At 54.0% G+C, this 15,115-nt stretch overlaps 5 protein-coding genes across 5 annotated transcripts; 2 read left to right on the top strand and 3 right to left on the bottom strand.

Moving 5' to 3' along the window:
* Positions 1-1,090: 1,090 nt before the first annotated feature.
* Positions 1,091-2,197, top strand: UMAG_03233 (uncharacterized protein; the record flags this gene model as incomplete). The annotated part of the gene is made up of 1 exon (XM_011391357.1): positions 1,091-2,197. One exon carries the CDS (start codon positions 1,091-1,093, stop codon positions 2,195-2,197), a length of 1,107 nt encoding a protein of 368 aa, XP_011389659.1.
* A 418-nt stretch (positions 2,198-2,615) lies between these two features.
* Positions 2,616-3,035, top strand: UMAG_10982 (uncharacterized protein; the record flags this gene model as incomplete). The annotated part of the gene is made up of 1 exon (XM_011391526.1): positions 2,616-3,035. The coding sequence occupies one exon, from the start codon at positions 2,616-2,618 to the stop codon at positions 3,033-3,035; it is 420 nt and encodes a 139-aa protein (XP_011389828.1).
* Positions 3,036-3,182: 147 nt separating this feature from the next.
* UMAG_03232 (uncharacterized protein) lies at positions 3,183-3,884 on the bottom strand (the record flags this gene model as incomplete). The annotated part of the gene is made up of 1 exon (XM_011391356.1): positions 3,183-3,884. The coding sequence occupies one exon, from the start codon at positions 3,882-3,884 to the stop codon at positions 3,183-3,185; it is 702 nt and encodes a 233-aa protein (XP_011389658.1).
* A 1,622-nt stretch (positions 3,885-5,506) lies between these two features.
* Positions 5,507-6,118, bottom strand: UMAG_03231 (uncharacterized protein; the record flags this gene model as incomplete). Its single annotated transcript, XM_011391355.1, has 1 exon — positions 5,507-6,118. One exon carries the CDS (start codon positions 6,116-6,118, stop codon positions 5,507-5,509), a length of 612 nt encoding a protein of 203 aa, XP_011389657.1.
* Positions 6,119-7,818: 1,700 nt separating this feature from the next.
* On the bottom strand, positions 7,819-13,497 carry UMAG_10648 (uncharacterized protein; the record flags this gene model as incomplete). The annotated part of the gene is made up of 1 exon (XM_011391497.1): positions 7,819-13,497. The coding sequence occupies one exon, from the start codon at positions 13,495-13,497 to the stop codon at positions 7,819-7,821; it is 5,679 nt and encodes a 1,892-aa protein (XP_011389799.1).
* Positions 13,498-15,115: the final 1,618 nt, after the last annotated feature.

The raw sequence follows: 15,115 nt of genomic DNA, 5'->3' as shown, positions 1-15,115 counted from the left end.
ACACAGGGAGAGTCGAGGAGTGTGTGTTGCTGTGCTGTGAGATACTGAGGATTGGTAGTAAATACTGAGGTACACTTGCGTCGGAGCAAAAGCGGCAAACATGAAACGGTCACCTCTGTGTGTGCACACAAGTTGCGTCGGGCTTGTAGGAGGAAACGTCTACACGAGGGAGAGCTGAGTGGAAGGGTTCAAACGACACACAGCCAGACTCACGACTCGTTCATTTGCTGTGAGAAGAGTTGCGTCGGTTTGGTGATTGTTAATTGACACAGAGAGCCACGCAAAGAGACGAGTAGATTTCAACACAACATGAACAGACCAACGACCAACAGATGACGGATCTTTCTTTCGTTCTCAGTCCACTTGGTTCTTGAGCGGACTTGTTCTCTTTTCATCAGATTAGACGACAAGCTTGTCGGCCCAAGTTTCCCGCTAGCCTTACAAGTGTGGTGTGAGCATCATTCATGGTTGAGCGTAGATTGCGTATCTGGACCATTGTGCAACGCTGTCAGAGTGCAAACCTCACAGTCACGAGTCGTGAGTGGTGAGAGTCACGTGTGTGTGTGTGTGTGTGCTGTCAACAAGTAATCAATAACATGCCGAGTTTTGCGATTCACGCAGGCGAGTTACGATTCGTGATTCGTGAAGCGTGATGCTGAATGCTGATGCACGACGCATACACAGACGCGCTCCGCTCATATTCTCGATTGTCCATCACGTGCATTTTCGATTCACGATTCACGATTTGTTTGGCGTGCGGCCTCGGGCTTTGCGTGTTGTGTTTTGCGTTTTGTCGGATTGCCAAAAAAATCAGCAAGATACGCTCTAACACCCGATACCCTTTTGCGTCCAGCGTGCTTGCGTGTGATCTGTGCTCTTCCTCCGCCTCCACTTTCACTTCCGTCGCCAGCGGTTGTGCTGATCAACTAGACAAACCGCGCATCGTGAATCGCGCATGCTGTAACGCCGCGTCTTGATCTTCGTGATGAGCAAGACAGCCCTTCTTGGTCCGCGGCTCGGTTGTAGTGTTGCCCTTCCGTTCGCATCACCACCTCGTCTCACATCAAGATCAGGGTAACGCTCCGAAAGCATGTCGCCCATCCCGACCATAGCTCTGGGCGGCAGTGCGAGCCACATCCAGATCGGTCGTGTTGCCTTTGGCTGCATGGGCATGACTTGGTGTGACCCCAAGGATCGCACGTCCGATCAGCAAGCCTTCGAAACCATCAAGACCGCCGTCGACTCCGGCAGCAGCCTGCTGAATACGGGCACATTCTACGGCCCTCAAACCGACCCTTATGCCAACCTTGAGCTCCTGCGCCGTTTCTACGAGGCTTACCCCGAGTACAAGTCCAAGACGATCCTCTCTGTCAAAGGAGGTATCCCCATTGCAAATTACCGTTCCAAAGGTATGGCTGGCTTGACCCCCGATGCGTCTCTCGACGCGCTCCATGACGATCTTGGTGCCATCCGTGAGCACCTTGGTACTGATCACGGCGGCAAAGAAATCGATCTTTACGAGATGGCTCGTCGCGACACCAAAGTGGGCATCAAACAGACCATGAACAACATGCTCTCCCTCTCTTCAGAGACGTACATCGATTCTGAAGGCAAGCAGCAACAAGGCAAGCGACTCTTCAAGCATATCTCGCTCTCCGAACTTGGTCTAGAGAGTATCAGGGAGGCTGTCAGCGTTGCACCAATCGCCTGCGTTGAGTTAGAGGTAAGCCCATGGGAGTTGGGAGCCTTCGACCAGGGTATTGTCAGTTTCTGCTCATCTCAAAAGATCCCCATCCTGGCCTACTCGCCCACTGGAAAGGGCATTCTCACCGGTAACATTCAGTCCGTCGATGATCTGCCAGAAAGTGACATTCGTCGTCACATGGATCGTTTGCAGGGTGAAAATCTGGCAAAGAACCTTGAACTTGCCAACGAGTTCAAAACACTCGCCAAGCAGCACAAGCCGCAAGTGACACCAACGCAGTTGGGTCTGGCCTGGTTGATTGCCAGCAGCCATGTGATCGTCCCCCTGCCGGGAACAAGTAAGGCTAGTAGAGCGCAGGAGAACGCAGAGTCAGCCAACGTGCAGCTAGACCCAGATACCAAGGCCAAGTTGGATCACAAGGTCAAGCACTTCAAGACGGCCGGTGGTAGGTACAACAAAGCTGCACGAGAGCATTCTGCGCTGTGGGGTTGAAAAACAAGAGCTGCATCTGCGCTTTGTGACGACGAATCACTTTGTAGCGCATCTCCCTTTTGTATCGATCGGTATCTGGAGCATTTTCCTCGTTTCTTTGCTTCCTGATAGTCTGCTTGCACCAGCAGGCATCATTCACAATCCTCACGCCTGTGAATCCCGAATGCTGTTGCATGTTGGTGTTTTGCAATCGTGAATCACGAACATGGTAATTTGGGTGCCATTATTCTTGATGTGATTTTTGGTCTTGTTGGCGCTATTTTTTTTTTTTTGAGGCTCTGAAAGCGACACTCACCTCACGACTCGCTGCACATCGCTGCTCCGATACGCGACGTGCCACTTGTTCGCCTTGCCTCTTGACCATCAGTCAACAAGCGTCCGAACTCGTCCCTCTTTACGCTTGCATTGATCATCGACCATGTCAACATCTTCAGCCACAGTCTACGTCGGCAACATACCTGCACAGCTTGACGAGACCTCTCTATCCAGCTACTTTGCCCCCTTTGGCGACATTGTCTCGGTCTCTGTGCCTTTCACCTCGACGCCTACGGGGAGACGCAATAAAGGATTCGGCTTTGTCACATTTTCCAGCACAGACGATGCACTGGATGCGATTGATAACATGCATCTGAATGCGATCCGGGGTAGGACGGTCGAGGTGAATCTGGCGGACGCCGCCAAGGTCAAGCAAGGAGTGGCGGGCGGAGCAACGCAGGCGAGAGCCGTGTGGGACGATGAGGAGTGGATGAAGCGGCACGCTGCCAACGAGCAAGATGATGCAAATGCGTCGATTCAAAATGATGCACAGCACAGCCAACATACACAAACGCCCTCTTAAGAAAGGATCGACCATTTGCTGCTGTTCACAAGCTTTGCAAGCACCAACACGCTACCGTACCCACATCTAACATGGCCAAACCACAGTATACCCAGCGCCCACCAACGAGCAAACCCACTTGCGCTCTCTCGTTTCGATCGCTTGCATCTATAGGCCTGGGAATCTTGCAGCATGGTTCGCGCCCACAATCTCCAAGAGTGTGTGCTCGGTGTTTAACAGGTCGAACGCGTTCAAGAACCGATCGCTATCCGCATCGTTCAAGTGATTGGTCAACTTGCTCAATCTGCCCTCGGCGTCGAGCAGCTCGATCACCTCTTTGTACTTGGATTTCAGGCGTGCGATTGGAACCGCATGCTGAGCGCCAATGTTGTTCGGGTGGAGCGGGTTTTGCAGATCCCACGTTGCTTGTCGAGCCACATCGTCGAACAGGGCTAGTAAGCTTCGTTGTTCGGCTAAGGTGGGTGCCGGATGGCTGCGGTCGAGGAGCGCGCGCATACGCGCTAGAACGCTGTCTACGGCGTCGCCTGCCGAGGGCGAAATGTACGCCGGGTTCGTACGAAGCATGTGCACGTAGTTGCGGGTTACAGCAGAGGATGGATTGTCGGTGGTACGAGGCGCCAAGACGGGTGCGCGAACGGATGGGCGGTTGCTATACAGCTCGAACGGATCCACCAAGGAGCGATAGATGTTTTTGTAAGGTGTGCGCCGGTTCGAATCGGAAGCGCGCACGGGACCGCGTGCCGGCAGAGGCATGGAGCCGACATTGTCATGTAGGCAGACGAGAATCAGTAGCAGGGCGCATACTGCGAACAGTGTGCGCGAGGTACGAGGCTTGATCGAGGTGTCCATTCTTGTGTATCGGATTCTTTCTGGCTCCACTTGTCTTCAGATACGCACGACGTCCTGGCTGATCGGCGAGCAAGCGACGCTGAACAGCAGCTCATTTATTCGCAACACGTCGCAGCAACGACAAGCTCAACGCAGTGTCCACATTCTGCAGCGACTACCAACTACTCGTCGAGCTACGACATGCGCCCATGTGACGCTTGTCTCGTAGTTTCGCTTTGTGTCTTGATGTACCTGTTGTTGGCTCAGACCGAGATGAAATTGCCATCGTTCGTCGCCAAGCCTTAGCTTGGACGTCTTTTGGCCCGCGTTCTCTTTCACACACACACGCACCTCTGCAACCTCGTCTTGCGTGCACTGTCGAAGGATCGATTCTTTGTTTCCTCGAGAGCTTTATCTGGTTGCATCGCTTCTCAGCTCCGAAATGAGACCGAACAGAGCAAAGCAGCTCAACTCGCGTCCGTGGTCGATGTCGCAGTCGCGTCCGACGTGCACACAGACCAACTCAAGCTTGAGCTTCTCGCGATCCTCTCAAGTCCTACCGCCTATCACGCAACCAGACGAAATACAGAGATGCTTTCCGGACCTCGCCAGGCAAGCAGCCAAATGCACCGAGGCGCACTCTTGCTTGAGCGATCATCGACTTAGTCAGCACATGGTCGGTTGGGAGTGCATGCAAGTGGTTTGATTGGTGAGATGTGTTGTTTGCTTGGCACATGGGGTTGTGCGGCGGACGGTTGGCATCTGAGAGGAGCGGCATGGCAAGGCGCAGCGATAGGGCTACGCTTGGCAGCGTCTATGTGTCTTAGGCTTACTGTCTTGAAGCGGAGCGCTGATTGGATGATGCGGGTTTTTGGCTTACAAAACGTGATGGAGTGCACGCCAGCTGACCAGGAAATGCATCCGTACATCCGTGCATCCGTGCATCCGTGCATCCGTGCATCGTGCTGCGTCGCGACACATTGCGAGCTCTCTACGTGCTCTCTGCTGTACTGCGCAGTGACGCCAGCAGCAGTCGTGAGTTGCAAGACAACCACCTGGTTGCGCCCGCTAGAGTGGCACCTGTAAACAATCTCGGGATCGCCAAAACTACGACACACTCAACCACGCATCACTCGCTTTCAGTCGAGCACAACCATAAAGCAAATGCAACGAGTTGCAGACATTTCTCATCATCTGGCACTCAGTACCGTAGGCGGCTTTCGAACCAAATCAGACTTCGAATAGAAAGCATACTGTGCGCCGTGAAGACGCAAGCACGAAACGAGACAGACCGTGTCTCGGATATCGATGGGCTGCGACTTTGGCGACTCTTCAAGTACGAGAAAGATACTAGCATCGACGCTAGTTTGGGATGGAAAAAGGGTGATAAGATTCATCAAGATGGTGGGATCGGTGGGTGGTGGTGTCGAGAAGCACAATCGAGAACTTTGCTAGGAATCGCGATGTGGTCGATTCGCGATTGGTGCCATCGAGGATCTTGCAGCAAATGGGCGTCTGCTTGCGTGCTCAACTTTGGCTAGATGGGCGGGAAACGCGCAGCGTACTGACGCTTGATAACGCCTAGCAAGCGTTCGGCCGCATCGGTGACGTCGACGGCGCGAAGGAAGCGATCTTGCATGGATTCATCCAATCTGGTTGGTCAACTTGTCGATATTGTTGTTGGTCTTGAGCCAGTCGGACATGGTTTTGTACTTGTTCAGCAGTTGTTCGACCGCAACTGCATGTTGTGCAGCCGCATTTTCCGGGTGGAGTGCGGTCTGAATGTCGGTGGTTGCCTGGCGAGCGACGTCCTCGAACTTTGCCAGGAATCGGCGCTGCTCGATCGGCGTAGGAGCATCATGACGTGCCAACAGCTCAACCATCTGGTTGACAGCTCCATCCAGTTGACGGTGCGAGCGAGGCGAGATGTACGCCGGATGATTGTTCACCGCATGCACATAGTTTTCAATGTCATAGTGGTTGATAGGCGTGTTGCCATGAACGCCGTAAACGTTAGCGTATTCGTGTGGCGAGTCAAGGTAAAGTTCAAGAGGCTCCACGATCGAACGGTAGAGCCGTTCGTATTGAGTAGGGCTGCTGGAGAACTCCACGGGTCGCGGCGCATTTCGGTAGAGCGGAGCTGGATAGTTGATCTGACGTCGAGGTGGAAGCGGCGCCGAAGACACGTTGGCGAGCATGCAAAACAGCAGCGTGAGCAGCGGGGCAAGCACGAGTTCCTTGATTGACAGCTTCATCATTTTGCGTTTCTAGTTCGTTATCGCGTTGGGTTCGTGCTTGCGTTTCGTGGTGGTGTGCGTCTAATCTGGTGGATCAGTACTTGAGAGATGATGCTGAACGAGGGCCAACACAAGCTCAGCACCCGCTCGTATATATGCGCTTCCACCGCTACCTAAAACACGCTTCAGGCAGACAAACAACGCGCAGTCCGCTACCCGGCATGACTGTATCCTTGACAGCTCTCACACGAGTGACAACTAGCTGCGATACCACACACCCCGCAACACGCATCAAACAACCTCAAAATCACGTCGCAAGACCTCGGACCACCCCCTTTCTTGCTTGCTTGCACGACGCCTAGCTCAAACACCTTTCGCCCGCCCACCTTCATACCGTCGCCCATCAGTATTGTTCCTCAACGTCGCCTTCTGCTCCTAACGCATGCCGCCAAACTCGTCTGTCCACCCTCGCTACAGGCGCGGTTCGCATCTTACACTCGAATTCCTGCTGGATCAAGAACCAAAAATGAACCGACCAGAAACCAAGCCGAGCCTACCGAAGGCTCGAGTCGGGTGTTGTCAGCATGCCGACCATCGCCAAGATGATGAGCGACAAACAAAATGAACAAGCTTGATGGTGGGATTCATGCAACGGACAATTGTTGTTTTGCCCCGAAGATGAACGAAGCGCAGGATGAAGGTAGCCAACTATGGGCATCATGGCGGTGCGGCTACAGAAAGATGGAGCAAACGAACGATTGCAAGCAGGAAGGGCTGGTAAGAGAGGTCAGCTGGGGTGCTTGATCAAGTTGCCTGGCTCGCTGCGGATGAGTAGCAACGCCAAGGTAGCGTGGGAAGGCAACAGACAGGTCGACGAAAGGTGATGGTGACCAGAAAAAGGGGTTGATGAATGCCGACGTCTACAGGAGCGGCTGTTACTGTGTTCGCAAACGTCCATGTTGCACTGGTCACGCCGCAACCATCTTGCATCGTCGATCGTCGATTCATCCACTTGATTCACTTGATCCGCTTGATGGAACGTGATCAAGTCATTTCCCGACTCGTGACTTGTGCTCATGTCGGCATTGCATCGATCCATGTTGGTAACTTGCGAAGATCAAGTTTCGAGATCCACTCTGTTTGAATCAGCCCGGCGCGTATCGAGAGAAAGAGCAACTTTCACATCTTGCCAGCAACGCTAACATGACGGACAGAACAACGAGTGTGGCCTACACAGCTCACGATTCGTCACTGTATCTGCACAGACCGAACCGAGTCACAACGCATGCAACCACATCACACATCACGAACCCGAACATCAACCACACGCTGCGTATTCCATTCACGATTCACTTCAACACTCTTCAACTGTCAGTCGCTCGGCACGCCAAGCCAGCCACATTCGTGGATCTCATCTAGTGCTTCAACAACTCGTGTGATCCTCACTCGCGACCGGTGTAAACGTTCAACTCACACTTGCAACCGAACGCACCGGCTCCCATCGACCACACCAACCGCACATTCCTTCGGTACGCTAGCCTTTTTGACCCGCATTTCATCCAAGGTTGCACAGCCGCCAGCACACAGGAATAGGCTAGAACCGTGAACGTCCAAAGTCATGAAAAAAGTGTGTCACAAAACAAAGAGAAGGGTCCGTTAGTCGTGAATGAGTGAGCCGAGCAAACAAAAGTACTGTATTTCTAAAAAAAAAAAGTTGATCACAACGCCAGAAACTTGGAAGCGTCGGAGGGAGCGCGATCGTGATGAGCTTGATGCGAACCTTCAGCTGTATGCCATGAGACACCCGACGCGCCAGAAAGCTCGTGTGAATGACCTCCGGCGCCGTCATGGCCACCGGTTTGCCTCGCTGCGGAACTTCCCGTTGGGTGCGCCGCTTCGACAGTGAGACTTTGCTGGGAAGAGTTTGTCGTCATGCCAGGTGAATCGTAGTGAGGCGCAGTAGGTGGAGAAGGCATCTTGAATCGATCATGATATCGAGAACCAGCCAATTTGGTGGGCGTTGTAGGATTCGACTTCGACTTCGACTGCTCCTGTGGTGCCTGTGTTGCAGCTGACGGATAGAATCGCGCATCGGTGTGTGTAGCACCAGAGCCGTAGCTTGAGTTTGAGACGGATCTGGTCCCTGCTGGTGCATACCCGTTGCCAGTCGCAGCTGGGTATGGGTTGACGCCGTAATCGTACTCCGCGCCGAATTCGTCATCAAACGCCCTCGTGAAGCTGTCCTTTGAAGGTTGCTGTGTCATCATCGGATGTGGCCTTCCCTGCCCAACGGCGTTGTCCTGGGCCAACCAAGAAGCGTTCTGTACCTGGATCGTTGGCAGACCCGGTTGAGCTGTCTTCTCAGAATCGTTTTGGTCATGATATTGGTAGGCGCGCATTGCTTCGGGACTTGCCGCAGTTTTGCTCCGGGGTAATGCGTCCGGGTCGTAAAAGGACAGGCCCGAAACAGCACCGTCGTTACGATCATAGCTTGCAGCGGCGCTAAAGGCTGGTGGCGGCTGCAACTGCGGTGTGCGGGTGTGGTTATTTTGACTGTAGCCGCCCACATATTGTCGAGAGTAGTGATTTTCATGTTCACCCATCTGAAGTGGGTCGGCTGACGTGTCCGACCTGTCATCCTCCTCACCCACCGCAGACAGATTGAAGCGCTGTTGATATCGCTGGCGATCTGTCAACCTTTTGGGGTCAACAAGCAGGTGATTGTTCTGCCCTTCCACATCGCGATCTTTGCGGTCGAATGCGTCATCCGTTTTCGCAACAGTGTCGTCATAATACGCATGCTTGGATGCAGCAGCGGCAGCAGCTCGACGTGCTTTCTTCTTGCTCTGGTGAGCGATGCCTAGCTGATCCTTGAGATCACCATGCGTCCATGCCTCACGCAGAATGTCGTGCTCGTTCGGATGGAAAGAGGCTCGCCAGGCTCGCGCAAAGAAGCGTGGCAACAACGAGACTAGAGTGATGATCAGGACAATGGCCCAGAAGTTGACCGTCTGAACGAGCCAAAAGCCAACGTTTTGAAAGCTGAAGACGGGGAAAGCCGAGTAAATCATGGTCCACGCATAGACACTGAGGAGCGAAATGATTTCGACGACCCAAAAGATACCTGTCCAGTGCTTTGAAATGATACCAGCGTACAGGTTGGCCGTGGTCACCGCACCTGCAGCAATGGTGGTACCAAACATGTTGAGACTGCCCATCTCTTGACCCGTGTGTCCGATCATGGGACCGTAGGTATAGAACCACCAAGGAATAAAGTAGCAGACGGCACCTTGAAACGCAGCATCGAGCATGCTCATGTAGAAAAGGAACTTGGTGTACTCGGCACCCTGTATACCGCGCTTGTATGTTTGCGGGAATGCCAGCAAGGCTTTGATGTTGACCACCTGGTCGAGCGCACCAATCACGATGACGCAGAGCGAGCTGAAGACAAGGTTGTACAGCAGGATGTAGGTGTAGTCGAATATGTACGAGCCCGTAAAGTCGGAATGAATTTGGTAGAAGAACAAGATCGAGGTCCAGATGATGTTTTTGTAGAAAAACACCTTGTGCAGATCCGAGATGCGGTGATAGCACAACTGGCCGTGGACCAACAGCAATCGAGTGAGGAAACGAAACTGACCGATGGCGTAATCGGCGCTCATGGATGCTTGTGCGCCTTCCAGACCAGCAATTCCGACCCCGCAGTGCGCCTCCTGGATCATAGCAACGTCGTTGGCACCGTCGCCGATGGCAAGCGTCATGGCGTCCTTGCCATCCTTGACCAGCTTGACCGTGAGAGCCTTTTGCGCAGGAGAGACTCGACAGCAGACCACAGCCTCGCACTGCGTAGTGAGAGCAAGAAAGAGCGGGCGCAAGTTCGAATCGAGCGCATAGCGGAGCGTCTCACCGTCAATGACAACGGCAAAACCGTCTTTGGGAGCCTGCTCGGTTCGCTCAACGGTGAGGCGATTCTTGCGCACCTTTGCACCTTTGCGACTTGGCGGCTGCTCAACCACTACGGGTCTACCTGCTGCGGCGATCTTGTTGCACGCAGCCTCGAGCTGAGCTCGCGTTCCCGTCTCATGATCGGCTGAGATGATCATGATCTCCATGTCGGAGGTCAGCAGATTGCAACTGAACCCGATCTCGATGGCGGTCTGCAGCTTGTCACCTGTCAGGATCCACAGCTTGATGCCAGCTCGATGGAGTGTCTCGATGGCTTCGGGAACGCCCTCTTGCAGCTTGTCCTCAAGTGCAGTGGCGCCGAGCAGAGTAAGGTCGACCTCGATCTTGTCGTTTGCTTCATCGATGGCGTCTTCACGATCAGTGAGGCTGGCACTGGCCTCATCGTGGAGACGTGCCCATTCGATGTACTCTGCTTCGTCCAGATAACGGTAGGCAATGCAGAGCGTACGCAGACCAGCGTTGGCAAACGCCTCCAAATCCTGCTGAGTGACCTGCTTGAGCTCTTGCGGATGATCAGCACGCAGTCGCTGGTAGATGACCGAGTCGGCACCCTTGGTGATCATCAGGATGCGCCCGTCGACTTCGCGTACGATGACTGACATGCGTTTTCGTGTACTGTTGAATTCGAGCACCTTGAGCGGGATATACTGCTCTGGCTGACCCATTACTTCAATGTCGACCGTGTTGTTGTTCTTGGCGATAAAGACAGCACCGGCATCACGAGCGGCTGCAACAAGAGCAGCTTCGTCTGGAGATTCAGCCTTGTACTCGATCGTGTAGGGATCGTTGCCGTCCGGTCGATCCGCAAGCGCAGTATGGCAGAGGGCAAGCGCACGGAAGAAGGTGACAATGTTCTTTCGCTGTGGATGCGAGGGAGCTGCGGCAAGCGTCTCAGCCATGGGTGGCGAGATGAGTGTCATTTTATTGGGTCGCAGATATCTGTTTTTAAAGGCGCGATTCATGATGTCAACCATGCGCTTCTTGGACTTGGCGAGCTCGGCGTCCTGTTTGTCTGCGCTGAAGCCAGAGGTGTCCTTGCCTTCGCGCTTCATGGCGCCAATCATGGCCTCGGTGACACCTTGGCCGTACGAGACACCGTTGATGGAGCACTTTTTAAACTCCATGACGTTCTGGGTGAGCGTGCCTGTCTTGTCGGAGAAGATGTATTCGATCTGACCAAGGTCGTCCGAGATGTTCCAGGTTTTGGGCATGCATGGATAGTCGAGCGGAGCATAGTACATCTCGATGTCCTGGAAGATGAAGAAGGCCTGGATGGTTTTGACGATTTCGATGGAAATGTAGAGCGAGATGGGCACGATGTTCTGGAAGACGACGAGGCATGAACCAAAGATGACAAGCGCATTGACGATATTGCTGGTGCTGAGTTCGGCGCCTACCTCGTAGTATGCGCGACTGGTGTTGGTGTTTGTCAGACGGAAGCCGCCGATGAGGGCGCAGATGGTACACAGGACCATGAGGAGAAGAAAGTTGACAATGACGTTAAAGTTGGTCTCCTTTTCGATCTTGGAGCGCTTCGAGGGAGTTTCGCCCGAGTTGAGCATGATCTTTGTGTCCTCTCCCGTGAAGACGACAACGCCAATGATCCACTCGGTGTTTCGGAGAGCGCAGCCTCGGAGGAGGAGCTCGTTGATGGTGATGGGCTCGACTCGGCGGGAGCGTGCTTCTGCGGCAGCATAGGCACTACTGTTGTGTGGCAAGTGTGCGAGCGCGTCGGCAAAGTCGGCCTCTTTGCTGGGTTGAGTGATGGTATACTTGAGTAGACCATTGTAGCTGTACAAGTTGGCGTGCGGCGGCTCGCTATCGATGACGAAGCGGGCGTGCTCGGCGTCCTCTTCCGATTGAATGCCCATCGTGGCTTTGAGCGACTTGCGCACCTTGAGGTTGGTTTCGCCGTCAAGGTTTTTAGTCTCGACGTATGCGTTGCCGTCCGGGTCGGAGGTGTTGAGGACTACAATGTCGGCTGGAACCTGCTCATCTTCGCGGAGGAGGACAATGTCGCCGACTTCGAGCTTTTTCCAGAGCGTGCGTTCCCATCGGGCAGTTCCGGGTGTATGTCGTCGGTAATCAACGACACCATCGACGTTGCTCGAGTGCGTGTGGAGGGTGGTAGCGCTGAGAGCTTGTTGCTGCTGGTCGTTGGATTGAAGTGGTTGGAGCACCGAGACTGAGCTGGCGTTGGCATCACGGTTGAGCGCGGCATTGGAATGGTTGTAGCTCGCTCCGTAGAAGCTGCCATTTTCACGCTCGCTTTCGCTGAAAATGGTGCCGAGCGCATGGGAGCTAGCAAGACTGTCACTGCGTAGACTGCGAGCGCTGGGACGAGCGCCGAAATGGTCGTTGGCAGAGAAGCCAGCGTCGGCAGTAGCGCCAGGACGGCGTGAGGTAGCGCTGACTTGGCGCAGACCGATAGCGTCCTCCTTCTCGCGGAGCTTGCGAACGCCCTTGGAGACCTTGGCTCCGCCGCGTCCGGCAAGTCCAAAGAGTTTCTGATACCAGGAGCGCTGGTCGTTGGGCTGGTTGAGGTTGCGCCAGCTGCCGAGACGGGTGACGGCCGAGTTGTTGACTTGGTTGTCGAGGACATGTCTTCGATGATCCTCTATTGAGTCTTTGATGGCGGTGATGGTGAGAATGGCGACGAGTGGCAACATGGCAATCTGTGGAATGGTTGCACCAAAGGTAGGAAATACCTGGAGGACGACTAGGCCGAGGAAGTAGATGTTGGCGACGCGACGGAATTGCTCAAAGAGGAAACGGGGAAGGAAGGTGATGGGAGTGTACTTGGAGGTGCGGACCTTGTTGCGCGGATAGACGATGGCTGGATCGCCATTGTTTCGTAATTCCGAGCGAGGCGGTGGAACATTGACGTAGATGTTTCTACGTTTCTTTGGCTTGGTCTTTCGCATGGTGGAACCGACGGGTGGAGATGGAAGAGCGTCTGGTTCTTGGTGCTTCTCGTTGGAATCGGGGTCGACAGCATGCTGAGCTGAGGCAAAGCAGGTGTTTGAGTCGTGTTGGTAGGCGGAAGGATCATCGGAACGACGCTTCTTGGCCTCTTGTGAGACGAGGTGCGCCAGGGTGGAGCCCTTTTGTTGTTGCTTGCGCAAGGTTTTGCCACGAAAGAGCCTATGGGAAAGGCTGTTGGCACGCTTTGCTTTGCGTCGATCATCTCTGCGTTGCTCTGAACGATGCGATTCGGCGATGGAAGCAGCAGCGGTTCTGACGGTCTTGAGTTGAAGGTTGGGATCTACCATGGGATCGTAGTCTGGATGGGTTGGGTCAGTGAGGTAGGATTGATCTGACGGTCCAGACTGATACGGTTGCATGTGATTTGGATCATAGTGATGAGCGGCTGGACCAAAGCCGGCGTGGGCTTGATCGTGCGCCGATTGGCGAGATGCACCCAACGCCATGGTCGAAGGATGGAGGTAGATCGTATCGAAACGACGGTACGCTGTCACTAGATGTATGAATGCATGCAGGATGGGGAGAGGGGGTTGGTCACCAGGTCACCAGGTCACCAGGTCACCAGGTCACTGAGATAGATGAGCGCAATTGCAGACGGAGCCAGCCGCGTGCGGAGGGATGGGTTGTAGGAGGATTGGGGCCAAGATGCCAAGAGACAGAGCGTGGTGTAGGATAGGGTAGCCGATGTCGACGTCGGGGTCGGACAGACGCCTGACTGCAAGCAGGGAGGAGGCGAATCGAAGAGGGTTGAGTCGGAAGAGGTGGCTGTTGGCAGAGACAGACAGGCAGGCAGATTGGTGGAGACGATGCCGACGAGATGGATGCGGATAGGTTTGAAGATGGGATGAGATGAAGTGGGAAGGATGTGGTGGGATGGGTGGTTTGGATTTTGGAGAGTAGGTAGGATGAGGAGGGCAGTGAGTCGAGTGTGGAAGCGTGAATAGGGGAAACGAATCAAGAATGGATCCGAGCCAGTACAGCCGAGAGAGTCACGAGTAGTTGGGTGTTGGTAGGTGTACAAGTAGGCTAGAGCGGTGCAGCAAACTCGTTAGTCGTCAACGGCAAAGGGTCCTCTTTTTTCTCGCTCGCTCAGTCGCAGAGTTGCGCTTTCTCCAAGCAGCTGCATCGTGATTCGTGTCTCGCTCTCTCTCTCTCTCTGTCTTTCGACCATGGCATCAACGCCATCCGAGGTGCGTGCAAAGTGAAAGCATTTCGCGTCGCACGGCTGAATCTCGATTATGGCGGCGCACAGGTCATTCACGATTATGGGGATTCACGATTCGTGGTACGAGATTCAGGATTGAGGCCAGCCAGCGAAAGATTTACGATTCACGATTCACGATTCACGATTCGTGATTCACGATTGTCGAAGGAGAAAATCACCATACATAATGGGCGAGCGAACCGCACGAGTAGCCAAGCACTGAGCACTGAGCACGCTTCACGCTTCGTGCTTCGTGCTTCGTGCTTTGTGCTTCGGTCTCGGGGGTGTGTGTGTCTCGCAAGGGTCCAACACGTTCTCTTATCTCGTCGCTGCCAGCAAACGTCAGCACGAGAGCAGCTTGATTTTTGCCATGGTTCGCGTGCCACGCCAGAGAAGCAAAAAGGAGACGCGCCACGCCGATGTGCAGTCGCGCAGCCGTGCAGCCGTGCAGCCGTGCAGCCGTGCGTTGGTTTTTAGAGTATAGTTCTATAACTAGTAAGTAATCACTCACGACTTAGAACGTATGACTGCCACAGCAAGTATAGTAAGTTACAATCAATCCATCTGAGGGCTGCAACTCAGCATACGGTCGCAGATCCGATCATGGGTTCGGCTATCCAATCAGTCTGGTTGCTACTCAGGCACACCGAGAATGCTTCTAGTCTACTCATCCTCGATCGCCTATGCGTATGCAGATGCACCCAGTGGTGACGTTGGCCTTGGCTCGCTCTTGTTGCCACACCCAAACACGAACGGCGTCAGGGGCGCTCAACCTCGACTACACAGAAAATGTCCCCTGAGTGAGTTCTTGGCACGCTGAGAAATCGTAATCGTAATCGTAATCGTAAATCGTAAATCGT

The sequence above is a fragment of the Mycosarcoma maydis genome, chromosome 8 (genome assembly GCF_000328475.2).
Source record: "Mycosarcoma maydis chromosome 8, whole genome shotgun sequence".
Classification (NCBI taxonomy): domain Eukaryota; kingdom Fungi; phylum Basidiomycota; class Ustilaginomycetes; order Ustilaginales; genus Mycosarcoma; species Mycosarcoma maydis.
Note: the sequence above shows the minus strand (reverse complement) of the source record. Positions and strands in the feature narration are given on the sequence as shown.